At 43.2% G+C, this 27995-nt stretch overlaps 1 protein-coding gene across 3 annotated transcripts in view; it reads left to right on the top strand.

Annotated features, from left to right (window-relative positions):
• HERC3 (HECT and RLD domain containing E3 ubiquitin protein ligase 3) overlaps positions 1–27995 on the top strand; it is a 111055-nt gene that overhangs the window by 37736 nt on the left and 45324 nt on the right. For 2 of the 3 annotated variants that reach the window (XM_029913679.1, XM_026660514.1), the window contains exons 3-13: positions 3071–3230; positions 5876–5952; positions 6642–6863; positions 13345–13436; positions 14294–14424; positions 16061–16221; positions 18902–18978; positions 19828–19952; positions 20839–20898; positions 23614–23725; positions 26586–26775. In XM_029913679.1, the coding sequence (XP_029769539.1) occupies positions 3071–3230; positions 5876–5952; positions 6642–6863; positions 13345–13436; positions 14294–14424; positions 16061–16221; positions 18902–18978; positions 19828–19952; positions 20839–20898; positions 23614–23725; positions 26586–26775 (1407 nt within the window). The remainder of the gene's footprint in view (positions 1–3070; positions 3231–5875; positions 5953–6641; positions 6864–13344; positions 13437–14293; positions 14425–16060; positions 16222–18901; positions 18979–19827; positions 19953–20838; positions 20899–23613; positions 23726–26585; positions 26776–27995) is intronic. The other variant, XM_029913680.1, reaches the window with a different exon arrangement.

Here is a 27995-nt window from a genome sequence, read left to right as displayed (position 1 = left end):
GGGAAATCCCGGACATTTTTAGTGATTTACAAATTCCCCCCCGGACGCTATTTTTAATACAAAAAGCAGGACATGTCCGGGTAAATCTGGACGAATGGTAACCCTAGTTGTGACTGGGTGTGTTTTCTATAAACACTTTCAGTTTGGAGTTACAGAGCTGTCAGATGAGGTTGACTCTTTAACGTAATTGGTTTGATATTTAAACACTTTCCCATTCTCTAAGGATTCACACCATTTTACTTTGTGAATTCCCTTGTGCATTAAACTGTCTCAGCTTGGCCTCTGATTCTCCAGCAAATATGGTAAAAACAAGGTAGTGGGAATAAAAAGCACTAGCCACACCCTTCTCCTCTGCATATTTTCAGTCCAGTAATGCCTGTTCCTGACATCCAAGTATCGAATGCCATTGCCTATGGGAACCTGTAAACATGCATCAGACATTTAAACTGTCTGTCCTCTACACTCTGTGAGGGGGTGATGGAGGATGGGTTAGGGAAGTATTTGCCGTTGCCTGTAACACATTGTACTGTTTAACAAGGAAGCAGTAGATTCTTTAGCATGGTGCATTGCACGTAGTAGCTCTGTGTGTGTGTGGCTTAAACTTCTGTTCCAATCAGAAGAGGATGTAGCTAATACAGAGCATATGGGCTGTGCCTTTGGCGCTCTTGGGTATGAGCAGAGCATTATGTGCAGAGAACAGACTTGGGAAAGGCTGAGACTGAGGGTTTGTGATGAATATATTGAATAGACCTTGCACAGCCTGTAATAGCAGATGGGTAAGTGCATCATAGCAAGCCCAATTAAGGTAACATGAGAGGTGGGCTGCAGTTTATAGTTAAGAAGGTAACAAAGCGAGTTACTCATGAATGGAAGGAATGTTTTTATTGGACCTTTCTTCACTCTGTTTTCTTGTGAAGATTCCTTTCCAGCTGGGGATTTTAATTGGGGACTTTCAGATCCTAAAGCAGTAATGCTACCTGTTGAGCTTAAAGATGCTCTAACATCCTCTTTTAATTGTCTGGCCACTAAAAGGAAGAGACTGCTAGAACTAGAACCAAAATCAGTCTTTCAGTGTGTTACTGCTGTGCTCATGAATGACCTATTTTTACCATCCATGGTACCCCCAGGCAGCAGCTGGTTGCTTGGAGCCTGCCTGTAAAAACAGGCCACCTAAATCACATACACAAATAGCACAAAACAGGCCACAGAGTGCTGTAGTTGGGCACGGAACTGCCCAAACCTTGGACTTGTGTGTGTAACTTACATGGCTGCTCTTGACAACTGGGTCCTGAGCTAGGTGTGTCCACCTTTACTGTTATGTGAGACGGTGAAAATCTTAAATTAGGTAGAAAAAGTTACCATTACAGAAACTAAGGGTATGTCTACACTACGGGATTAATCCGAATTTAGATAATTCGAATTTGGGAAACAGGTTGTATAAATTCGATTGTGCGCGGCCACACTAAGCACATTAATTCGGTTTTTAACCACATTAATTCGGTGGTGTGCGGCCACACTACCCCATTTATTTTAACCACATTATTTCGGTGGTGTGCGGCCACACTAACCCTAATTCAAATTAACAAAATCGATTTTGGCGCTACTCCGTTCGTCGAGGTGGAGTACAGAAATCGATTTAAAGCGCCCTTTAATTCGAACTAAATGGCTCTGTAGTGTGGACGGGTGAACGGTTAATTCGAATTAACGCTTCTAAATCCGAATTAATCCCGTAGTGTAGACCAGGCCTTAGTTACTTAGCGCCGATCACTATTTTCATAGAATTTAATCTCACCTCCCTTCCCTCTCCTGCTGTAGGCAACCTGGTTTTCTTATGAAAATGAATCCTTTGCCTGCATGTGACAGAGAAAAGCTTTTTTGGTCCAGTCTGAAACCTCCATCTGTATTTAATTTTTGTCTAATTAAAAATAATTTTGATTTGGTGGGAAAGTTTTGCTACCAAATAGTGTGCCAGCTTATTGCAAGACAGGAATTTTCATTTAATTAAGTAAGCACTTAAAAAAAACACCCTTGTAATGAAAGTGCCGTGATCGCTGATGCTACAATAACATGAAAGCTATTTCAGATACATAGAGTGACTTAGTAGTGAAAATTAATTGCAGACAATATTCTTATGGCAGGGTGACTGACTTTTACTCCTCTGTAAAATCTCTTGATGTACTCACTGTTTAATGCAGACATGAGAGAGTGTTATCATTTGTAGTAATTTAATTGGGTTGATTGATTTATGCCTGGTTCAGTCTTGGTACTATGTGATATTCTAGCAGCTCAGTTTTGGTAAGCTGGGTACTGTCCCAAGAGATGAGTAGGGAAGAGAGGTGAGCAGTGGAGCTTGCATTAGGAAGATGGGTGAAGTAGGGAAGGAAGGAGTGAGGAGTTTTGGAGGGGCCTGCTAGGTCACTCACTGATTCCTCACAAGAGAGCTGAGTGAGACAGTCTCAGACAGGGACAGTCCAGTTCATGACTAACTCGCTTTATTAGCTCCCTAAATACTTAGCTGCAACATGCCCTGCACCTGTACCTTAATTACACTTGCTTTGATGCACATTACTCGCACACTACATCAGGCTAGACTTTCAAAAATCTCAGCAGCCACAGTCTCGGCCAGACTTTCAAGATAGCCCAGCACGTTGAGTACTGAGCTCCCCTGAAAATTGGGTGATACGTGCCACAGTAGAAGCTGCTAGTTACGAGCTCTTCGGAAACTCTGTCTCTCTCTGCTGCAGTGTGGGTGTTGGTCACAAATGCAGCATGCCTGTGAAACAGTGCAGAAGAAATACATTAAAGGTTGTGAGGTGATCCGATACCATGGGTGATGGGGGGCAGGTAAGCACCATAAACAGAAGGGTAATTCAGTTTTTGTGTCATCGTTTGTATTCTAGTTGTGCATAGTGGACTTCCCAACCAAGCCCGGGATTCCATTGTGCTAGGTCCTGTATAAACACATGTCTTCTTTATACCCAAGTGTATGTAGTGTATGTACAGGGCTGTAATGTCCATGCATACATATGAGAGATGCCCTATTGCTTAGGGGGTTTCCTGTCTTCCTCAGAGCAAATTGGAGCATTGGCAGATCAGCACATAGTCCACGTTGCCTGCGGAGAGTCTCACAGTGTGGCACTCAGTGACCAGGGCCAGCTCTTTGCCTGGGGCGCAGGTAGTGATGGACAGCTGGGAGTCACTACTACAGAAGAGTCTGTGGCAGTACCAAGGTAACGTTTACAGGAACCAAATGCTAAAGTTTTCACATGCAATGTATAAAGCTAGATCTTCTAGTTCTTCTTCCTGGGTCTGTGTGAGTCTTTTCATTAACTTCAGTGGGCCCTCCTTGTTTTAAGAGTAATAAAGGCAGGACTTTTCTCCCCATCCATGTTCTGCTTATCAAGTCATCAAGGCCCTTTGGTTTTGGTTTTTACTGGAAAAAATCTCAGGTTTTACAAAAGCTATTTGGTTTTCACTGATTTCTTCCCTTCTCTCTCCCCCCTCCCCCCCCCAATGAATTTTGAACCACTCAAGTACATGAAAATATGGATTAAGTTAAGAAAATCCAATACATTACATTATTTCTGTTAATTATGGTTTAGTCTAAGTGTAAATGCAAGACTGTCAAAGTGAGGCAATGTAGTGGAAGATACGCATGCACATGTATAGACGTGTGCTCAAGTACTCATAAAAGAAGGACCGGAACTCCCTGGACCCAGTTGCTTTCTCCAGTAGGAGAGATGGCGACTCAGTAACATGGGCCGCCCAGGTTACCGAGCCACCATCTCGCCTTCTGGGTGAGAAATATTCCTACTTTCTCTATTGCCTTTTTTTCTGTCCTCTCATCCTTCCCTAGTAACCCCGATTTTGACCCTGAAAACAGAAGTTAATTTTTTGCACTGATTTTTCACTTTTCTTTTTTTTGTGTGTGTGTGTGTGGTAATATACACCAATCAATTCCTGGGAAATTTTAAACAAAATAAAAACTAAAAGCGAAGGAGCCTTGCAAGTCATTCGTCCCTTTTGGTCCAGAAATGAGCTTTTGTTAAGTTCTGCTGCACAATCCGATGCATTATACTACGCTATCACAGACGAAATGGACCTTACACTCTGGTTTCTCAGGAGGAAAAATGGGGCGTAAATTAGCAGATACTTATTTTTCTGATGCTATAATATTTTAGAACTTTGTATGAGAAGTGGGGGGGAGTTGGGATGCAATGAAAATGCTGATTGGCACCCAACCACCCTCTTACTCCCTAAAAATTCTTGTGCTATGGGATCTGTCTTTCAAGATTAGAGAAGTAAACTTGGATGTACGAATGAGCACCATGATTTTGAAAACCTCATGCAGCGTTGCCTATTCACTCATTTTACTTAGTTGAGTTTTTGGCACATCACAGTTCAATAAGGAACTATGAAACTGCCCATATCAGCACTGTAGTTAATATTACTCAGAAATCTTTAGCTAGTGCTGACGTTTTTGACATTTGTTTAATCTGATTTGTTCCTATCATTTCAAAGTGCTGAAAGTCTTAAAAAGCATAATAAGCTTTGGTATCATCTGAAAAATGATGAAAAACATCACCTTAATCCAGCTACTTAGTCCCTGAACCTATTGAGTCAGAATGCCTTACTTTAGGGGCAGATATATGCTTTCTCTGTTACTTGTTCCTGGTAGCCTGGCAGAGCCAATACAGAGATGGAAGAGGAACCTTGAAAGCTCTTCTAGGTTGTGCATCATGAGCAAAACTGTTAACCAAGTTCCAGTTTCAGAATCTTGATGATACATGATCTGAAGGAATCCAGCTTGGCTCACAGATGTCAGGTTGACTCTACAGTACTGGCTGCTAGGAAAACATCTCTTGTGAATTGAGCAGAGTTATACAAAAATCTTTTAAGCAAAAATGGAAACCCCCTCAGTGCCATTTTCTGAGTGTTTCAAAGAAATAACTGCACCTTATGAGCCTTATGCCATTCTCCATGCAAGACCTTAAGCTAGTAAACAGAAAGAAACTGCACATCCCACCCATTGACACTAGCAAACACCAGTTGCTTGACAGAGGCTAGCACTATAGACACTGCGAACCAGCTGTTCTAAGTAATTTACAAATGATAGAGCTCAGCTGTACTGAAAACGTTTGCTTGGCTCTATTAAAGCTAGTTGAAGTCTGTGGTGTTACTCTACTGTCCAGGGGTGTTTTTAGCCGCTCCACTGCTTTGTAACCCGAATGGGTGTAACTGTAATCTCCTCAAAAACAACAAGGAGTCTGGTGGCACCTTAAAGACTAACAGATTTATTTGGGCATAAGCTTTCGTGGGTAAAAACCTCACTTCTTCAGATGCATAGAGTGAAAGTTACAGATGCAGGCATTATATACTGACACATGGAGAGCAGGGAGTTACTTCGCAAGTGGAGAACCAGTGTTGACAGGGCCAATTCAAATCTCCTCAAAATTAGAACTATATATCGCTTTAGGGGAAACACATGTTGCAGGTAAAATATTGGTTTTGGGTTAGAATGAGCACGTGTGATGGCAAGATGTGATGGACTCTAATAATAGAATCATAGAATATCAGAGTTGGAAGGGACCTCAGGAGGTCATCTAGTCCAAGCCCCTGCTCAAAGCAGGACCAATCCCCAACTAAATCATCCCAGCCAGGGCTTTGTCAAGCCTGACCTTAAAAACCTCCAAGGAAGGAGATTCCACCACCTCCCTAGGTAACCCATTCCAGTGCTTCACCACCCTTCTAGTGAAAAAGTTTTTCCTAATATCCAACCTAAACCTCCCCCACTGCAACTTGAGACCATTGCTCCTTGTTCTGTCTAATAGCATTGTGTGTGTGGTTACTTTTTAAAATAACCTTTCCTCTTTAGGTTAATAAAGAAATTGAACCAACAGACGATACTGCAGGTTTCCTGTGGCAATTGGCATTGCCTAGCTCTCGCGGCAGGTACTGTCACGTTCAATCTGTGTTGTTAATGATAATATTATTTGTGTTGTGGTCGTGCTTAGAGGCCAGGGCCCCATGGTGCTACGCTCTGCATGCTCACATAACACAGAGACAGCGCTGCCCAAGGAGCTTGCAATCAAAGTAGAAGACTATAGAAAACGGCTGGAGACCACAAGCGGGTGGAGGGAGCCCAAGGAAATGAGGAGAGAATTCTGGTCAGAAAGAAAAGTGATGGTCTCAGCAAACCAGCTGTCTAACTGTTGTAGGGCAGCTGACATTTTTTTTAAGTCTTTCAGTCTCTGTGTAAAAAAACAAAACAAAACAAAGTGCATGATTAGAGTCGTTGTGACAGTGGGAAAAGCATTCCTGGGTGCTTCTCTTCAGCATGCAGAACATGTGCCTTTTTCTATTTGGCGGTGTGTAAGCCATAGTAGTTTTCCGCTCTGTCAATCCGCTGTCTGTTTTACCATAATATCTGCTGAATCTCCTAATTCAATCACACACTTTATTTATTATTTTACCTGGTAGCTCCATAGTGCACATTTTTGTAGCCAGTGGCGTCTTTGTCACCACTCCTGCCTTCAGCAGCACTGAAGCCCAAAGCATTGTTTCTTATTCAAGCTTATCAGATTTGTTTTGATGTTGGGCAGATTTTACTTACTAACTTCAGTTGTCCATCTTCATTCCAGACGGCCAGTTCTTCACATGGGGACAGAACAACTATGGCCAGCTGGGCCTGGGTAAAGAATGCCCCTCTCAAACCAGCCCGCAGCGCGTCACATCTCTCGATGGGATCCCCTTGGCTCAGGTTGCTGCCGGCGGAGCTCACAGCTTTGCCCTGTCTCTCTCCGGAGCTGTGTTTGCCTGGGGGAGGAACAACTCAGGACAGCTGGGCTTAAGTGACGAGCAAGGTATTGGAACACTTAACAACAAAGGATGAGCTGATTGCTGAGCATGGCTTTGCTTTTTGTAATAATCCATCATTCTACCAAGTGGCCTATAGGAGAGAGCACGGAAACGTGATTCCTCCCAAAGGGTCCACGAGCCTTTTATACCATCAGTGGAAGGAAACACTCTGCAGGTGTAAATGGCAATTTGCAAGGTCAAAAAGAGAATGGCCAAACATTTCTGGGTGCCTATATTTTGGCACCTAAATCAGCGGTCTGAGCATATGTAACTCCTGTGGAAGTCGGTGGGCTCCATGGAGGAGCCGAGACATTAGACATCATCACAATATTGCAAAACTGTTTATTGGTAGCATGTGGCCAATGACTCTTTTTTTTCCCCCTGACAGCCGTGCTAGCCAAAGCTTGTTGTAGCCTAGTCTCCAAACAGTCTGCAGCATGGATTTAGAATAAGTTTCAGAAAAGCAAATGTCATGTCCATCCTGGCCTCGAACACCTTGGTATTGTTGTTAACACATTTTCAATATGGTGTATATATCAGAGGGGTTTTTCTGTGGGTGCAGATGAGCCTGTCAGCATTCTTTAAATGTTTCCTGAGTGGCTTTAAATACATGTTTTAACTACTAGGTAGGCTATTGATTGTGCAATGCAGGTAAGTTAATGATGATTCTGTTTGCCGTGTACATAAGTGTGTTTATATACAGTACATACAGCCTTTTGTAATATGCTGCATTTTCATAATGTAGATTGCAAAATATTATCTATGCGTAATACTTATATATGTTGCAAAATAAAGCCATGAAGTTGCTCCACATTTCACATACATGTAAGTGGAAGTTGCAGCTTTTAGCAGCTCACCTAACTAATACAGACGTGTATTTTGAAATTACACAGAAAATGTGCAAAGAATGTTGAAGGTATGACTTGAACCTGCAAAATGCCATATGTGCGCGGTCTCATCAGTGCTGGGGAATTCCTGCAGTGTCTAGGCAGGTCAATCCTCCATTCCATATTATTATTTATTAGCATTGTGGTAGCTCCTAGGAACCCCAGGGAGCAGGTTCCTAGAGCATTCCATTGTGCTAAGCGCTATACAGACCCAGAACAAAAAGACAGTCCCTGTCTCAGAGCTTGCCTTCTGTAGCTATTAAGTTTCTCTCTTTCTCTCTCAACAGTAGTGGTATGTGATTAATGCTTTATGGTATCTCCTTTATTTTTGTTCTTTTGAGGAATGGCAGAACATATTTTTAAAAGGTGTGGGGGGAGGCGTTTCATGTGTGTTTTTTATAAGGGCTAAAACTTTTCTCTCATGTAAGTGACTCATCTAAGATTTAGCCGTTGTGAATTATTCTTAATGAACATTAACAGCATGATCTATAGGCATTTGCGAGTGTTTCACAGCACTAGGGTATTTAACTGATTTTAATGTTCCGTCTCTCTGTAACAATCCATAGAAGTTTCGTGCCAGGCAACGTGCCTTAAGCCTTGCATCAGAATGGTGGCCATAGGGTGAACAGACAAAGCATTATGGTTCTGTTATAATTCAAATAGAAAAAAAATCTGTAGAATGACACAGGTCTCCCCTCTCCACCTGTTGGATACATGGGCTAAATAGGTGCCTATAGTTAAGCTATAAATAGGTGGCCTGATTTTCAAGAGTGCAGGGTATGAAGCTGCTCCCATTGAAGTCAAACAGCTACTGGACATTTATCTTTCCTTAAAATGCTTGGCCATGGCCAACAGTAGCACGTGTAACATTGTTTTGTGTGTTTGTTACGGAGAAGACAGACTTCTACATATTGTCTGCAAAAAATGTGGAGAGAGACGTATCCCATAATCTTCTGCAGAGATTAGTCTCTGCAACTAAAGCAATGACTCTTTTCTAAAAGGTGCTAACGCGGGAAAGACCATGCATTTACATACCGTGTCTCCTGAAATACTGGACACTTTCTTTGTGTTCTGCTTGAGATGCCCTGGGCACGTGGTGTCATGGATGTCTCCCAAGTGTCCAAATCCTTCCATCACAAGGTGACTCTTACCAGGGTTTTGGTAATAAGTGACAGTCTAGTGTTTTGGAAGGCAGCATGAGTGTGAGGGTGGACCTAATTAGGATACCTAATCCTCTCAGTCATGCAAATCAATCCACAGGTACAAGGTGAAAAAAGGGGAGTTATTAGCAATTATTGATAATTATGGTTACTAAGACATAAGAACGGCCATAATGGGTCAGACCTATGGTCCATCTACGCAAGTATCCTGTCTTCTGAAAGTGGCCAGTGCCAGATTGAACGGAACAGGGCAATTTTGAGTGATTCATCCCCTGTTGTCCAGTCTCAGCTTCTGACAGTCAAAGGGATACTTGGAGTATGGGGTTGCCTCTTTGACCATCTTGGCTAATAGCCACTGATGTACCTATCCTCCATGAACTTACCTAATTATTTTTTGAACCCAGTTACACTTTTGGCCTTCACAACATCCCCTGGCAATGCATTCCACAGGTTAACTGTGCGTTGTGTGAAGTACTTCTTCCTTTTCTTTGATTTAAACCTGCTGCCTGTTAACTTCATCAGGCAACCCCTAGTTCTTGTGTGGTGTAAAGGGGTAACTATCACTTACTTTCTTCATACCATTTATGGTTTTATAGACCTCTATCATATACCACCTTAATCATCTCTTTTCTAAGCTGAACAATCCAAGGCTTTTTCATCTCTCTTCATATGGAAGCTGTTCCATACCCTTATTCATTGTTATTGCCCTTCTCTAGACCCTTTCCAATTCTAAAATACCTGTTTTGAGATGAGGTGACCAGAACTGCGTGCAGTATTCAAGGTGTGGGCGTCACATAGATTCATATAGTGGCATTGTAATATTTTGTATTTTATTATGTATATCTTTTCTAATGGTTCCTAACCTTCTGTTAGCTTTTTTGACTGCTGCTGCATATTGAGCAGATGATTTCAGAGAGCTATCCACAATGACTCCAAGATCTCTTTCTTGTGTGGTAACAGCTAATTTAGACCCCATCATTTTGTATGTGTAGTTGGGATTATTTTTTCCAATGTGCATTACTGTGCACTTATCAGTTTTGAATTTCATTTGCCATTTTGTCATGCAGTTTAGTGAGGTCACTTTGTAACTCTTTTCAGTGTGCTTTGTATTTAACTACATTGAGTAATTTTATATTATCTGCACATTGCTCCTTGGGGGGACTCTACTATTTACCTCTCTCAATTGGGAAAACTGACCATTTATTCCTACGCTTTGTTTGTTATCTTTTAACCAGTTACTTGATCCATGAGAGGACCTTCCCTCTTATCCCAGAACTGCTTACTTTGCTTAAGAGCCTTTTGTGAGGGCCCTTGTCAAGGCTTTCTGAAAGTCCAAATATATTATATACACTGGATCACCCTTGTCCACGTGCTTGTTGGCAGTCTCAAAGAATTCTAATAGATTGGTGAGGCATGATTTCCCTTTACAAAAGCTGTGTTGACTCTTCTCCAACATACTGTGTTTATCTATGTGTCTGATAATTCTGTTCTTTACTATAGTTTCAACCAATTTCCCTGGTACTGAAATTAGGTTTATCTTTCTGTATTTGCCAGGCTTGTCTCTAGACCTTTTTTTAAAATTAAGCATTATAATAGCTACCTGCAGTCACCTGGTACAGAGGCTGATTTAAGCTATAGGTTACATACCACAATTAGGAGTTCTGCAATTTCATATCTGAGTTCCTTTAGAACTCCTGGGTGAATACCATCTGGTCTTGGTGACTTATTACTGTTTAATGTATCAATTTGTTCTAAAACCTCTTGTACTGAACCTCAATCTGTGATAGTTCCTCAGATTTATCACTTAAAAGGAATGGCTCAGATGTGGGGTTCTCTCCCATATCTTCAGCAGTGAAGACTGATACAAAGAAATCGTTGAACTTGTCTGCAACAGCCATGTCTTCCTTGAGTGCTCCTTTAACACCTTGATTGTCCTGTGACCCTACTGACTGGTGGACTTCCTGCTTCTGATGTACATGAATTTTTTTTTTTGCTGTTACCTTTTGTATTGTTAGCTCCGCAAATTCTTTCTTGGCCTGCCTTGACTTGCCAGAGTTTGTGCTCCTTTCTGTTTTCCTCACTAAGATTTGACTTCCAATTTTTAAAGAATGCCTTTTTACCGCTAACCTCCTCTTTTCTCGACAGTTTAACCATGGTGGCATTTTTTTGGTTGTTGTACTGTTTTTATTTATTTGGGGTATACATTTAATTTGTACCTCATGATGTTTTTAAATAGTGTCCGTACAGTTTTCAGGTATTTCATCCTTTTGACCGACTGTTCCTTTTCATTTCCGTTTAAGTAGCTTCTTCATTTTTGTGTTCTTTCCCTTTTTGAAGCTAAAAGCTACTGTGGTATGGGTTACTTCGGTATTTTTCTCCCTGCAAGGATGTTAAAATTATTATATTATGGTTGCTATTACCAAGCGGTTCAGCTATATTAACCTCTTGGACCAGCTCTTGTGCTCCACTAAATCAAGACTAAATCAAGAATTGCCTCTCCCTTTATGGGTTCCAGGAGAAGCCGCTCCAAGAAGCAGTCATTTGTGGTGTCTACAAATTCTATCTCTGCATCTCTTCCTGAGGTGACATGTTCCCAGTTAATATGGGGAGATTGAAATCCCCCATTTTATTACATTTTCTGCCTTTGCAGCCTTTCTAATCAACCTCAGCATTTCGCAGTCACTGTCACCATCCTGGTCAGGTGGTCGGTAGTATGTTCCTACTGCTATGCTCTTATTGTTCAAGCATGGAATTTCTATCCATAGAAATTCTGTGGTACGGTTTGATTCATTTAAGATTTTTACTTTATTTGACTCTCTGCTTTCTTTCACATATAGTTCCACTCCCCCATCAGTGCAACCTACTCTGTCATTCCTATATATTTTGTACCCTGGTATTACCGTGTCCTATTGATAGGGCTCCGTGTTTGTCACAGAGGTCGCGGAAGTCACGGATACCCTGACTTTCCGCATCCTCCGTGACTTCAGCGGGGGTCAGTGTGTCTGACCCCAAGGCCACCCAAGCAGCTGGCTCTGGGGCCAGCTGCTCAGGTGGCTTCAGGGAAAACCACACCGGCAGTTGCTGGAGTGGTCCGCGGCCAGCTGCACTGGCCGCTGCTCAGGTGGCCCTGGGCAGCTAGCCAGCCCCAGGGACTGCACGAGCAGCAGCCGGTGCGGCTGACCCCGGGGACCACCTGAGCAGCAGTCTCTGGGTGACTTGTGAAGCCACTGCTAGCGGTGGTCCCCAAGCAGCCAGAGTAGCCGCTTCCCCAGGTGGCCCCCAGCAGAGGTGCCCAGATGGCCGGTGCAGCCGCTGCCGGCAGCCCCCAGCAACGGGTGCCGCAGCTGGCCCCAGCCTCCCCCAGCAGCAGCCTCCCAGGGTGACCCCCCTCCCAGCAGAGGCCCCCCCCCAGCTTCATCCCCACCAGCAGCCCCTCCAGATGCCCGCTCCCCAGCAGTGACCCCCTTAAGATTTAGTCAGGGGTATTTTTAGTAAAAGTCATGGACAAGTCACGGGCTATGAATTTTCGTGTATTGCCCATGACCTGTTCATGACTTTTACTAAAAATACCCGTGACTAAATCTTAGCCTTACCTATTGATTATCCTCATTCCACCAAATTTCCGGGATGCCAATCGTGTCAATATCCTCATTTAAAGCCAGGCACTCTAGTTTACCCTCTTAGTATTTAGACTTCTGGTAACCATCTTGAATGAACAAAGATTAAAACCAGGGCCACTGTCGAATAAAACAAGCAACAATGTATTGGTAGATGGGAAATTGTTACACATGAAAATGCAGTCCTAAAAAAATTCCATTGATCACATTTGAACTGGTTTCAGGTACTCTGGTCATCCCAGTAGATACCTTTCGTTTTATCCTTTCACCCTAGTAGGATATTCTCTCCACGTGAGTCATTTCTTTGTGGCTCCCCAGGGGTCATCTTTGTCCAGCATGTTTTCAGATGACAGATCTCAAAGGAACCTCTTCTTCTCCAGCTAGAGTTGGGCTGAAATACTCTCTATCTAACTCCCTAACTCTCTACCTCTGCCAGTTTGAACACAAAAGTATCCTTGAGTGTGACTTTGCAAGTTTCTCTTGTGTCCCCTGCAGTGTTATCCTTGAGAATGTCCCAGGTCTGCAGAACTTAACTCTGTCGCACATGGTCTTCTGGCAATACATTACCTCGCTACTCACTTGCTTACTATGGCTGGATCCCCCTGTGGCCCCAGTTAGGGCTCTTAAACTTTGGAGATGGAAAATGCTATTTAAACACTTAAGCGTCTGATTTTTTTCAGAGTTGCTAAGCACCTGCAGCTCCTGCTGATGTCAGAGTTGTGGGTGCTCGTCGCCTCTGAAAATCAGGCTGCTAGAATTTTTCAAGTACTTCAGCACCTTATCGATGAATTGCCTCTTTTGTTCCCATTGTCTCTAATGCAGACCGAGAGTCCCCTTGCCATGTGAAGCTCTTACGGACTCAGAAGGTCGTCTACATCAGCTGTGGAGAAGAACATACAGCAGTTCTGACAAAGGTAAAGGCACCAATCAATCCAGGAATTCCTTACTAGCTTCTTACTTACTGGGTTTGCTTCATTTAGCTTTCTGGGTGATATCAGGAAAAAACCATGTGGCTTTTAGCACGTCTCTTCTCTCTCCTGGCCCCAGCATGATTGTCTTTAAGTACGAAATCTTGTTTTACTTTACTCTAAGATTAATCACCAAACCACCCTCCCTCTACTCTTCTGTAGTGGAGACATTAACATTTGTTGGTTTGGATTTGGATTGAATTATTTGTTATATTCACACCCACCCACTGTACCTTGGCAAGACATCAAAAACACAGTGCATAACAATAAAATCCAAACCTTAGCAAAACAGTGGCAGAGCCCACAAAAAACCAGCAGCTCATCAGCAAATAGCACAGCCTTCCGCCTCCGGTCTCCTCAAAGGTCCACCCAAACAGGTGGACTTTGCCTCCTGCCCTGAAAGTTAAAGTGGAGCTGCTGTCCACCAGCCAGGACAGGGAGTGGACTCCAAAGTTATGGGGCACCAAAGATGCTGATCCAGGAGTGGGGGAAGCTGTCTTAGTCATTTGTGCTATTTGACCATCTGAAAGCAGCTGGGATTGTTAACAGATGGTGAAGGACCAGCGTGTGTGGCATAGAAGTACCTAGAGAGGATTCCAGAAGTTGAGTTGACCATTTTAGTTTTTATAAATGCTTCCCTGGACATTGCACTGTCAGGCATTGTGAAAGTTGCCTTTTCATATACCTCCATACCTAGCACAGTCTCTCTTTAAGCTGGGAAATGGTTGTGAAACAAGACGGAGAGATCTGCTACCGGGAAATGGCTCACTAAATGGTGCATGGGCTGTCTGATTTGCCAACAGAGTGGAGGCGTGTTCACGTTTGGTGCTGGTTCCTGTGGGCAGCTTGGCCACGATTCCATGAATGATGAGGTTAACCCCCGGAGGGTTCTGGAGCTAATGGGCAGCGAAGTGTCCCAGATCGCTTGTGGCAGGTGAGTGACTGTGTGGAATGGACGACTCCCATCTTGTGGAGGATAGCCCAGATGACTACCCTTGTATTTTTTCAGGTGCACATGGAAGGGTTAGACACCTCTCTGCCTTGTAGATCACAGTTACAGGTCACTAGGTTATAGCCTCTTGTATGTCTGAATTTTAATGTTCTCTGTAAATGGGATTGGTTCTGATTTGGGCTATTAATAATGCTATGGCCTGGTGCTGTGTAAGATCCCCTTATACAAAAACAGCCCAACTGGATCCTAAAGTGTTATTACCATTATATGAGGCACTAGTGAGACCTCATCTGGAATACTGTGTGGAACTCTGGTCTTCCATGTTTAAGAAAGAGGAATTCAAACTGGAACAGGTGCAGAGAAGGGCTACTAGGCTGATCAGAAGAACAGAGAACCTGTCTTATAAGAGGAGATGTAAGGAGGTTGGCTTGTTTAGCCTAAAAAACTGAGGCTGAGGGGAGGTTTGATTGCAGTCTATAAAAACATCAGGGGGGTAAACACCAGGAAGATAGAGGAGTTATTTAAGGGCCAATATTGGCAAAAGAACAAATGGATATAAACTGGCCATCAATATGTTTAGGCTTGACTTTAGATGAAGGTTTCTAGTCATCAGAAGAGTGAAGGTCTGGAACAGCCTTCCAAGGGGAGCAGTGGAGGTAAAAAACCTAACTGGCTTTAAGACTGAGCTTGATGAGTTTATGGAAGGGATGGTGAAATGAGATCGCCTACAATGGCATATGACCCATCCGCCAACGGCCAGAGATGGGGCACTAGAAGGGGAGTGCTCTGAGTTACTACAGAGAATTCTTTCCCAGGTGTCTGGCTGGTGGGTCTTGCCCACATGCTCAGGATCTAACTGATCGCCATATTTGGGGTCAGGAAGGAATTTTTGGCAGGTCAGATTGGCAAAGACCTTGTGGTTTTTCACCTTCCGCTGCAGGGGGAACGACACAGGTCACTTGCTGGTTTGAACCAGAGTACATGGTGGATTCTCTGTAACTTGAAGTCTTTAAATCAAGATTGGAGGACTTCAGTAACTCAGCCAGAAGTTACGGCCCTATTGAGGAGTGGGTTGGTGAAGTTGGTTGGCCTGCAATGTGCAGGTCAGACTAGACGATCACGATGATCCCATCTGAGTCTTAAAGTCTGAGACTATAGCTGCAGTTTCCTCACCCTAATTATTTCCAGCCTCGCTCACAGCAAGAGAGTAAGTTAGTAATGCTGCATTCTGTAGTAGCCTTGTGATGTGGACAGACCTTTGCAAATGACGAGGCCAACACTAGCAAACTCATTACATTTGAGGGATGAACCCAGGTGTGTTTAGGAGAAAGGTTGAGTGTGTTTTCACACTGTGCTGTGCATAGGGCTCCAGTTGTGTCCCACCTGTCTTAGGTATCCACATTTCTCACATTAGCATAGGGAATTCTGTCGCACTTTACCATGGCTGAATGCTCCTGTTTTGGTGCAAATCAGCAATCTGCTATTGATGTAAATGGAGCTGTGCTGATTTACTCCAGCTGAGGTGCTGGCCCATAGTTTTCATGGCTAGTTTTTAGTCTGCTTTTGAAAAAAATATTATTTAAACTTGGCACAAACATTGTAACTGTCTTCATTGCAGACAGCACACTCTAGCCCTTGTGCCTTCTTCAGGATTGATCTATGCATTCGGCTGCGGAACAAAAGGCCAGCTGGGAACTGGACACATATGCAACGTTAAATGCCCATCTCCAGTGAAAGGTCACTGGGTGGCTCACAATGGGCAGCTCTCAGGTAGAGCTGGTAAGTGTTCTGTTTGTGTGTGTGATACGGAGTAGCATAGCAAAGAGACAAGCACAGGGTAAAATGAGCTAAAGACATTTTGACTAAGGGTATGTCTACACTTGCAGAGTTTTCGCTCTGTAAGTTTCACCAGTAATAGGGAATTGGTGAAAGTAAAGCGCTGGTTTGTGTACTCACTTAATTCCTCAGGCATCAGAGAGTGTTTACACTAGCAGCACTTCCATCGCAGATGAGAGCAGCGCTGTAGGATGTGCTGCGCTGCTTCATAGGGTGACCAGACAGCAAGTATGAAAAATCGAGACGGGGGTGGGGGGTAATAGGCACCTATATAACACTAAGCCCCAAATATCGGGACTGTCCCTATAAAATCGGGACATCTGGTCAACCTACTGCTTCATGTCCCAGTAGCCCCATTACTTCCTTGTTTCTTTCGTGGCATTCCCCCCCCCCCCCCCCCCCCTGTCCGGCTGCTTTCCGTGCCACATCTACAAGCAAAGGGAAAGGGAGTTTCAAACTTCCCGGGGCTTACGGGGAGGGGCGGAGTCCATTTACCTGGCGTCAGAGCAGCGGAGACGCTGGCCAGAATGGTCACTTTTGGACCTGTGGGATATCTCCCAGAGGCCAAAAGGTGTTTACACTGGTAGAACGTGTCTTCACTTTCACAACAGCGCAAAAAGAACAGCGGTAAGAGCTGTATGCCTCTCGTGAAGGTGTTTTCACACCATGCTGTGCATAGGGCTCCAGTTGTGTCCCATCTGTCTTCAGTATCCACATTCCTCACGTTAACATAGGGAATTCTGTCGTACTTTAGCATGGCTGAATGCTCCTGTTTTGGTGCAAAAAGTCATTAACTGCTCCCACAGTTTTAGCGCAAAAAAGGTACATTTTGCACTTTAAATAGACATAGCCTTAGAGTGAAACTGCAAACAACAAAAGCACATAACTGGGAGGACCCTGGGAATTAATTTGTGCCTTTCTCATCTTCTGCATGGCAGTGCTGAGCCTTCGACTGGGCCACTCTACGCCACTGGTCCAGTCTGAAGCATTGATGAGTTGTTCAGTGGCTGACTGCTGGGAAACCATTCCATCGTAATTAGGGAATGGGGACTTTTCTGTCCATAGACATCATATTGGCTTTCTCTATAACAATATTACAAAGTAATTGACAGCTTTTATTTTAAAATTCAAAAGTAGGTGTAATTTTAGTTGGTAAAACATGGGGTGGGGATTGATCTTTATCATTGTAAAGCCTGATCCAAAGCTCACCGAAGTCAGTGGAAAGGTTCCCGTTGATTTCAATGGCCTTTGGGTCAGGCCCTGAGTTCATAAATTTGGCCAAGCGTGCTCCTCTGTTGGAACTAATCTCCTGTTCATCTGAAAGGGGTGATGACATCCAAGTGGTCACAAATGAACTTTGAAGTCAGCTCATAACATTTGAATCTAACTACGAGAGCAGCTGGATGTAATTTCAGATTTGATTTCTAAAAGTCAAGGTATAAAAACTTTTCCTAACTAAAATGGACCCTGCCCTGTGCCATCTCAGAATACTTACAATGAGAGTTTATATTCCCCTCACTGGTAGCATTAAAGTAATACCAGATTTTCTTTATTCCAATTAATATTTTTGGTTTTCAGCTATTTGTATCACGATTTTATTTAAACAGAGGCCATCAACTTGAAAATCACATTTCTTTCTGAAAACCACCCACTAAAGCTGCAAGTAACATGTAGGATTACAAAAACTAAAAAAGAAGTTAACACAATTATATTTTTTCCTGTGTTTTAAAGCTTAATTACTCTGTCCATTAAACAGCACTTTGTGTATAGTCAGTTTTAACTCGTTTGCCTTGTATAGTCAGTTTTTGTAAATATTAACAAGAGAGCAGAAAAAAATATTAAACATTTTTAAGGACTTTAAAAAATGAACCAAACCCTACATTTCAGGTCTCACTGTTTAAAGAGTGCTCTTCACTTGATAAATAGGAAATTCTCATAAATGTGAAAATCAACATGACAGTAGGAATATTCACAGCTATAACGAGATTTGAGATAGTAGTCACAACTTTGGCCAAGACAACTAGTTTTAAATACCAGTATCATTCTTGTCAGGATTAGTTAGACAGTTCTAGCGAACAGGGCCAAACACTTTGGAATGCATACGTTGTGTCACTCGCTGATCCTGCACCATTCAAATTGGAGAGTTTTAATCATTGCCTTCAGTGGCAAAAGATACAAAACTATAGGCCCTGATCCTGCAGTAGGCTCCGTGCAGGTGCTAGGGGCCACCTGTCTGACTCAAGTTGTAGGATCTGGGCCTAAGTTCCTATATAACCCTCCCTTCCCTTGCGCCCCCCCTTCCCTGCCCCCGCCCCCCCATTATCGGGATGGTCAATTGCATTTAATTGTGACTAATTGCAAATAGGTGAGGTTTGTAAAGAGTCTCTCTTGCACGTCATGGTGTTTCTTTTGTAATACGAAAATGGAGTCTTTATGCCCCTTTCTATTTTAAAGGGCCAAGCCCTGGGCATCTGCTGACAAGGTGATGAATGCTTTCGCTCCCATTGACCTCAGTCGGAGTTGAGGGTGCGGAGGGCCTTAGGCAATATAGATCCATAGTTGAAAGAAGTAGGAAACTTGTGTTGATCGATCTGTAGCACGATTGTATCTCTTTCTTCAATAGATGCCTTTAAATATCACATTGTTAAACACATCTTCTGTGGAGGAGACCGGACTTTTGTGCTTTGCTCCAAATCTGAGGTAAGCAAAGAATGCTTTTTCTCTTCTCTACAAGAGGGTGTCTGTGTGTGTGTGAGAGGGGGATGTGTCTCTTCTTAGCATCAGTTCTGAAAGGAAGCAGGATTAGCCTGTCTGATTAGCAGCAGTGCAAACTCTAAAAGAGGGCTATTTGTCAGTTGTAGAACAGGCGTCCCTGCTGTGTGGTTTGTGAGCATAGGGCCACACAGTGAGCATGCTGATGGTCTGCCAACATAAGCTCATCATGGAGTTTTGTGACCACTGAATTTAGAGCTCTACAGTGGTGATAGGCAGGGGATGGGGAGGCTTTAGGTGACTTTTTTCCCCCCTCATTTCCTCAGAGATGGGTGCCTTAAAAGTGTCAAGCATTCTTTCCCTAGAATATAAGGGTTGGAAGAGACCTCAGGAGGTCATCTAGTCCAACCCCTTGCTCAAAGTAGGACTAATCCTTAGACAGATTTTTACCCCAGTTCCCTAAATGGCCCCCTCAAGGATTGAACTCACAACCCTTGGTTTACCAGGCCAGTGCTCAAACCACTGAGCTATTGGGGCTATATAAATAATAAATCACACAGTCACTGTTATAAAACCAGTCCCTTGAGTCCACCCAATCTATACTTGTCCGTAGTGACTTTGAAATGGGCTTTGGCACTGTGTAAGAAATCAAATTCTCCATTTTTTTCTTTTACCTCTTTCCCTTTTTAGTTTTGTTTGGGAGTATCTTCTCCTTTGGAGGTGGTTGAGAGATGCCTTTGGGATGGTAAATGGTGTGGCAGCCCTATTATCAATCCACCCCCAAGAAATGTGTTACGTGTCTTCTCCTTAAATACTGAGATCTGTATCTTCTCACAGAATTCTTTGCCTGCTGATGATTTCCGGACCATAAATCAATTATGTTACACTTGTTTAATAAATGATGAAACTATAGACGTTTGGAAACAAAAGCTATTAGAACGGAACAACTCTAATTCGGTCAAGTAGGTGTTATTGTACAAGCCACTTTTGTTTTACAAGCTTTTCTTTAATTGTTTTGTTGGCATCTGTGCTTTAGAACTTAGCAGCATTTTCTAGCTTGGGTCTCGCTCATATCAAAGGGAAAGGCCAGTAGGTGAGAATTCAGCTTTTAGGAAACTTTGTTTGTTCATATACAACCCTTAAAAAAAAAAAAAACTTATTTAGGTACATTTCACTACTCATGGTCCACTCCGATTATTGCACAAAGTTTGCTTCGAAAGTGGTACAGAAATCTAAGGGCTGAACTCAAATGATGCATCACCCAAGTCTCAGCAGAATTTCTATGCATCACACACACACACTGTTTGAACTTCAGTTACTGTTTATTTTGAAACCCGGGATGTTCTCTTTTTGTCTAAACCAGCACCAATTCATAATTTATATCAGGAATCCCAGGTCAGATCTTCCTAGCAAAACCAGGAAGATGTGTCAGAGCTTTCTCAGACCCAACTGAAGGGATGGGGGCATTGGAGTCTAAAGAAAGAATCTGTTAACACAAGAGTGGAGTTCACAAAAAGAAGCAAGGAATTTTGAACAGTCTGATTTAAAAATCCCTTCCCTCTCCAATGTGGGTGCCCTAGGGAAAGCATTGTAAGTGAAGGGAGGTAGTGCCAGCCCATCTCTGCCAAAAACTTGTCATGTGACCTTGAGGAAGTCACTAAACCTCTGTGCCCTGCAGTCTCCCCACTTATAATACAGGGGTGGTTATGATAATACTTTTGCATACAAGGGATAGAAGGGAAACAACTAGACTTGTTGGTAAAAGAGCAAATGAGATATGCAGACCTGTAGCATTACATCTGTTCATACTAGCTCCCCTGTTTCATTTTGTCTTCCCCCTCCAAGCAGTGAAGTTGTGCAGATATTGTCATCGGCTGCCTGTTGGAATGGAAGCTTCCTGGAGAAGAAGTAAGTAGCCAAATGGGGTCAAGAATCATGGCTTTCTTGTGCTTGCTATCCTGTAGAGATAAAGTAGGAGTCACCTACTTTATTCACTGCTGCAGTGGGCCGTGAGACAAAAGAACTTGTGATCAGACCCAAAAGTGGGACAGAGAGTGATGACTGGATAGATGTAGACAAGAGGTTTAGGGGCAGATTCGTGACTTGCTGCTAAAGGAAGACAAATTGCTTAAGAAAAAGACTTGTGAGTGTGTTATTAGTCAGTGTGTCTGTTTCTGTTGAGGGATCAAAGTGAAACTCACCAGACTTGAATTGCTTTATTAAACATTGCTTAAATGACTTAAAGACATTGCCGGGGGGGGGGGGACCCTGTGGGATTATTTTTTTATCTGAGGAAGTAGGCATCAAAACAATATACTCTAAAGGAGAGAGTTGGCGTATTGGGGTAAAGTGAAGTGAGAATGACAGTGGGTATATGGGCTGGGTGAGACTGCCACTTTCAGTGCAATAACACAGAGAAGTTTGGGGCTGATAGCAGACTAGGCCCAGGCTCACAGCATGTCGCTATTGGGAAATATGTGCTTTTGTGGTGGAATGGCATGCGGCCCTGTAAGAACGAGGACGTAATTCCAATTTGGTGATGTCATCCTTGGAAAGTTTTGAGCTTCTCGTTTTTACCAAAGTGACCTAGAGAAAGTGAGATAATTCAAGGGAAGGTGACAAAGATGGGTAAAGGATTAGAGAGTCTGACTGATGGGAGGATGCTAAAGGAAGTGAACACGCACAGCTCAGTGGAAAGACCAGGGGGTGGGTTGGGAAGGGTGTGGGTTGTGACTACTGTGGCTATAAATTGTGGGGAGGTAATAGAATAAGATGAGGTTGAGGACTTTTTTTATGGGAACATGATGAGTCATGGCCTGCAATTAGGTGAAGGAAGACTTGTTATACTGGGCAAGAGCAGCTCAGACAGGAAAGAAAAACACCATTTGTTCTTCCCATCTTCCAGTGGTGTGAAGCCTTCAGCTCAGGCTCTCTGAGAAGGCAACAGTCATTTTGGGGGTCTTTGGGTGTAAATTCATTTTTTATTTAAAATATTCTATTTTTTAAACTTTAAATGCTTCTATTTACTAACCCTAGAACCTCATTTGAATGGGGAAGATAAGCTGGGTGCAGGTGATAGCTGTGGTTGGTGTACCCTGACATGATACCCCTCCAAAAGTGGAAAACAATTAATGGTATCATACACTGAACAGTAACTAACGCTGATGGAAACGGCTGTGATCTGTGACCAAGTGGCACATCGATCCTGGAGTGTAATTGCTTATAGCCTTCATAATGTGAGGTGTGACTGTATTTTAAATGTGTAATTTTATATGAAGAATATAAAAATCTTCATATGCTTGAGAAATAGGCCCTACTGCATCACTTCTGATGCGCTGTCCATCTTGGAACTTAGTCATGTTAAAGCGCCATTGGGCGTGGACAAAGGGGAGAGAGCCTACTCGCCTACTATGCCTGCTTGACTTGCACACTATTATCATGTGTGCTGCTTCCACACATTGCAGTGAGAGCCTCCCTGCACCATAGGACTCAGGGGAGTTCTTTCCAGCCCCGTCATCTGCATTGTTATGGTAATAATAGCCATGCCATCACAGGCTGCAGCAGTAAACTGACAAATTCAGTATATATTTATTTAATAGGTGTCTTTCCTTCCTGAGAGCATCTAGCGTTGTTCAGGCTTAAGGCTGGCTAGTTCCCACAGTGCTCTGGGGAAATACTTGGTGCTGATGCTTGGGATCTGTGGAGTTGTGGAAATTGCCTTTTTACTGCCATCTGCAAGTTGTACAGGCTTTTTTACCTGCATAGAGTTGTGCTGTAGGCATCTGATACAAACCATTAAACCTGTTCCAGATGCAGGGTCAGATCACTCACTAGGGGCATTGTATGAAGCTCCAGAGCCTAGTCAAACCGTTAGCCTGCTTGTCCTCTGCAAGCTTGACGTCTATCTCTTCAACTTGGGCAATTCCCAGTGAGATGCAACCTTTTGCATTCAAAGAGGTCTGTCAGGCCGAAAAAGAAAAGGATTTGTGGCTTGATCCAACACCAGCTGAAGGCAATGGAAAGACTCCTCTTAACTGTATTGGGGGTTAGATTGGGTCCTTGATTAGTTGGAGGGCTAGAAGATTTTAGAGTGAAGTTGTCAGAGGAGCCGAAGGGAGTTAGCCCATAGGAATTGGGGGTTTAGCTCGCCTAGGCTACTTTGAAAAACCCAGCCTCATTTCCTTTGAAAACCAGTCCAAATTCTACTGTGTGGCCCTAACCACAGTCAACATCTTTGTCCGCCCTCTCCTGAAAAAAACAAAACAAAAAAACCTTGAGTTCCCAGGGGAACATCATAGGGACTCTTGCCACATCTAGCAGGACTGCCGTTTTTCAAGCTCAGGTCCCAGTCCCGCAACTGGATCTGTGTGGGCAGACCCTTTGGCCTGTGTGCATTCCCACTGACATCAGTGGACTCGGTGCAGGGCTCTGGTTCCCAGATTGGGACCCACAGGGAGTACAATAAAAGGAATAGTTTATCTTGCACTATTGTATTTAGCCAAAGATTCCAGGTTTTCTTGTTATCTCTCTGTCTATAGACCCGTTCCCCATTGGTGCACTTTGCCTGTGTATCTTATACCTTTCCTACACTCACGTCTGTCTGGGGATTGTTTTTTGTTCTAGAATCGATGAACATTTTAAAACCAGCCCCAAAATCCCAGGAATTGACCTGAATTCCACCAGAGTGTTGTTTGAGAAGCTAATGAACTCGCAGCATTCCATCCTGCTAGACCAGGTATAAAGGTGTTGTATAAGTATTTTTAAAATAACTGTTTCATAGTGTTGTCAGAGGGGTTTTTTCCGTGTGTGTGTGTGCGTGTGTGTGAATTTTAAAAATGTGAGGCAGTTTTTATTGAAAGCTACAGGCTAGATCCTAAACTAGTGTAAATCAGCATAGCTTTAGTAATCTCAATGGAGCTACACTGATTTTCGCCAGGTGACAATCTGGCCCTGTAATTGTTTTTAAAAAGTGTTTGCAATTAAGTGTGTGTGTGATACGCAGAGTAGATGCTTGCTAATCCCCTCCACCGGTAAATTCAGATCTCTGTGAATGTCTTAGGAAAGATTGAATAATAGAGTGCTGCAACTAGGACTTTATTACTTCACAAAACTTTTACTAGGAAGCTATGAAATGTCACATAGAAATTAAACTGCACAAGTACATCTTGTGATGCAGAATTTTAATTTTGCATGCGTCTGTATTTGGCTACCCATTGCTTTACAAAATTCAGTCTATCACATTGGGTCTCTGCCATTAATGCAAAGTAGGATCTTCAGCTGGTGTGGCGACTTCAGTGGACCTAAATTGATTTACAACAACTGAGGATTTGGCCCATAGTCTTCTTTTCAATAACTATTGAAGATGCTCTGGTGAGAAATATTAACGTTTTGCTATAACTTTGTCAGACTTTCAGGAGTTGTAGAGTAACTGCACTTCTTAGAGGTCTGTTCTCCCACTGATGTTAATGGGAGATGGAGTTGTATGTGCTTGCGGAGGAAATGAGACCCCTTTAGATACAGGTATATGGCTACATATAGTGGGCCTAATTTTTCTCTTGTTTACACCAGTGACTCCATTGACTTCAGCGCAGCTATTCCTGATTCACACTGGTGTAAGCAAGAGGCAATATAAGCCAGAACATTTTACTTTTATTTCTAAAAAGTAGTGGCAATTATACTCTCTAGTGCAGCATTAGTTAATGATGGATGGATTTGTTCACTAAGACTTGTAGGATATGGTCCTTTTCGGAGCTTCCCGGAATACATTTGTGTCACTTATGGACACAGACGTTTACTACTCTTCTAGCTATTATAGTGATGATAGAGTGAAAGCACTGCTGGAATTTTCATTATTACCTATTTTCTGGGCTTTATAAATGGCCTGTTTAAAGAGAGATTTTTTTCTCTGAGCTAAATTTAATAGCGATGCATGTTAATTAAAAATTGAAAAATTGCTTTTAGAATTAAAGGAATAATAGATCTTAATATGCCTGAAGTATTTAAAGCAGTCTTAAGTTAGCTAATTGCCTTGTCTGTTAGATTTTTGTCACCTTGCACCTCAGTATTAACCTGCTTTTTTAGTCCTCAGTTTCCCCAGAGCAGAGACTACCTAAGTGTGTTGAATTGTATAGTAATGTTGTGGGTAACATGACTCATAGTATCCTTGTTGCACGCAGAGTGGATCCCATTTACAATGGATTCCGTATAATGAAACTCCATTTGTTATAGGCAGCACAGGTACCGGCACCTGTAGTTAAGGCTGCCCAACACTTCCAGTTATAAGACCTTGTTTTCAGCTGCTTGTAACATTGCTAAATTTAAACCTCAAGCTGAAATTTTCCAGGCTGGCTGTCCACTTCACGCTGACTTTTCTGAGAAAGTTTCGGCTAGAATTGCTCATCTGTTTCTCAGAATGAGTTTAGGGAAAAAGACATTGTTTTGGCCATGTTAAAAAAAATATTCTTGCAACTATTCTATTGAGAAGCTTTAGTGGCTCAATGCCTTGAAGCAAGGACTTCATTTTTGGCAAGGGGGTTGATCGGGTGTCAGAGATGAGTCATCTGCCCTCCCTGTGAAAATCTACCCAAATTATAAGCCCCTGAAAAAAAAATCTCAGTTTGCACATGCTCAATAGAGACTTGTTAGAATTGGGCAGCTAAATTCTCTGAAGAGATGTCCTCACAGCTCCTACGTGCCAGCCAGACTGCACATGCACCATCCCCAAGAAGTGACTGATCATGTTGCAAACCGACTCAAAATGCAGAGGGTTGAGGAATGGGGAATGGAGATGCAGGGCAGAGGGAGAGGAGCAGAAGGCTGGGGAGGGGGTAGAGAAGAGGCAATAGCAACGAGGGGGGGAAGAGGGGCATTTCCTAACTAGAGTGCTTGATTCTGCAACCTTAATGGTCTTTTAATGTGTTTTTGGATGCAGTAGGTGAAATGAAACAACAGTTCTCCGTTGTTGCATTACACTGCGGCCTCTAGGTTTTTGTACAGTGATCCTGTAGTCTTTGTGTGGGTTAAAAATGAATGCACTTTAAGAGGATATTGCTGTACACACCTGTCTACTCGCCATCTAGCAAATACTGTATTTCAACAGAGCCAAATATAGGAAGGTTTTTTGGAGAGGGGAGTGTGACGTTGCTCACTTAAGCCCCCAAAACTATAATAATAAAGTGTAACAAAAATGAATAGAAAGAATAGGAACTCAGGTCTGCAATAAGGATTTTTAGTATCAGTGTCAGATTTAAGAGCACAAAAGCTTAAACAATGGATTAAATTACCATCACTTTACCTTTTTCCGCCTGCTGCCCTTCACTCCCAGAGTCCACCCTGCAGGCTGAGAGAACAGATGGGAATGCCAGCCTGGATTTTCAGCCTTCACAAAGTACTTCTTTGCTTTAGTGGGTTATTTGTAGACCCTTAACTGTACTGACACTTATGTAGCAGAGTACAAAAGAGCTAGTAATGAGACAAATGTGCCAGATGTGCACATGTGACGCACACAGCGTGCTCTTAGGTGAGCACTGAGCCAGCCCTTTATTCTTCAGGGATGTATGCTGAGTTAACTTCTCTTGTCCTTTTTTTCCCTCCAGATCTTAAAGAGCTTTGAAAGCTTTTTGATTCCCCAGCTGTCCAGCTCCCCACCAGACGTTGAGGCAATGAGAATCTACCTGATTCTCCCTGAATTCCCCCTGTTTCAAGACTCGAAGCATTACATAACATTAACGCTTCCTCTAGCAATGGCCATTCTGCGACTGGATACCAACCCCAGCAAAGTATTAGGTAAGGGGTGAGCTTCATAGGGGTGCATCTTATTCTGTGTCATGCCTTTAGCACCAGTCTGGGGCACTAGGGAGAGATCATTCACAAGACATAGACTTGGGACTTTCAAAAGCACTCCGTGTTGGCTAAACTCTTCTCCTGTTGAGCTACTGCTGGCTTCAGTGATAGCAGAGTTAGGCGGGCACTGAGTGTCACTCACGGTGCTCTGTTGATGGCTGGTTTGAGATTCAAATACTCGACCCTTCCTCTCTTTGTTCATAGAGACGTTAGCACCAGCTGTGCCTCATCCATGAATCAATCTCTATAGAAATCCTAGTTTATTGTGTTTGTGACTGTCTAGAACTGTACAGGGTGCTTATACTCCTCCCTGCCAGCCTCTATTTTTTTAAATACTAAAATCTCCAGGGGGTAAATCCCCAGATAGTGGCTTGTTCCTAATGTTTGAAATTAGTGGTTGAATTCTAAATGCTATTTTGCTTCTCACAACATTTAAAGGCAGACTGGTTCTAGGGGTCGTGGTCCAGAGTTGCTAGCAGAGCAGTGCTAGAAGCTGACAGGCAGTGTCCCAGCAGAGGCTGGGCTGCGGGTATTGTCTTTGGCTAGAGAAGATCTGCCCCTCTAAAGAGGTGGTGTGGGCCGACCTTAAACACTGATGGGATTTTCATGGGGTGTGGGGAAAGGGAGGGAAAAACCCGCAGGCAGATGGAGTGACAGGGGCCAGGCAGGGGAATGGAGCGATGCAGAGGGGCGAGCGTTTCTCTTTCATTTCAGAAGGCTCGATGGGGTTCTCAGCAAGGTAACGGAATCCTGCAAAAAATCTATGTGGGCTCAACCACTGCTGGGAACAGGGGGACTAACAACGAGCTAATTGGTCGTGGCTAAGAAGGGAAAGAGGGGTGGAGGGAAGGGATCCCCTGAGCTGTCCTGGGTTCAAACACTGCCTAGGGCTGACTCCTGCCTTCTCCCTGTAAGCCTCTTGGGAGGGAACTGGAATCTAGATCACTGTGCGTAATTGCCTGGGGGTAGGAGTGTATTGTTTAAAGATGGAAATGGCACATGGGAGTTATTGTGGCTCCTAAATACTGCCATCGGCGTCTCCCAGTACCCAATGATTCACTCATGGGTATGACACTTATGCTGTCTCGTAGGAGAAGAGGGTTTGGACAGGTCATGGAACAGCCACTCTGTGGTCTAGTACAGCCTCTGGAAGGGGGTTAGCT

The sequence above is a fragment of the Terrapene carolina genome, unplaced genomic scaffold, assembly GCF_002925995.2.
Source record: "Terrapene carolina triunguis isolate 2854851 unplaced genomic scaffold, T_m_triunguis-2.0 Scaffold789, whole genome shotgun sequence".
Classification (NCBI taxonomy): domain Eukaryota; kingdom Metazoa; phylum Chordata; order Testudines; family Emydidae; genus Terrapene; species Terrapene triunguis.
This window is presented reverse-complemented; position numbering and strand designations above follow the sequence as displayed.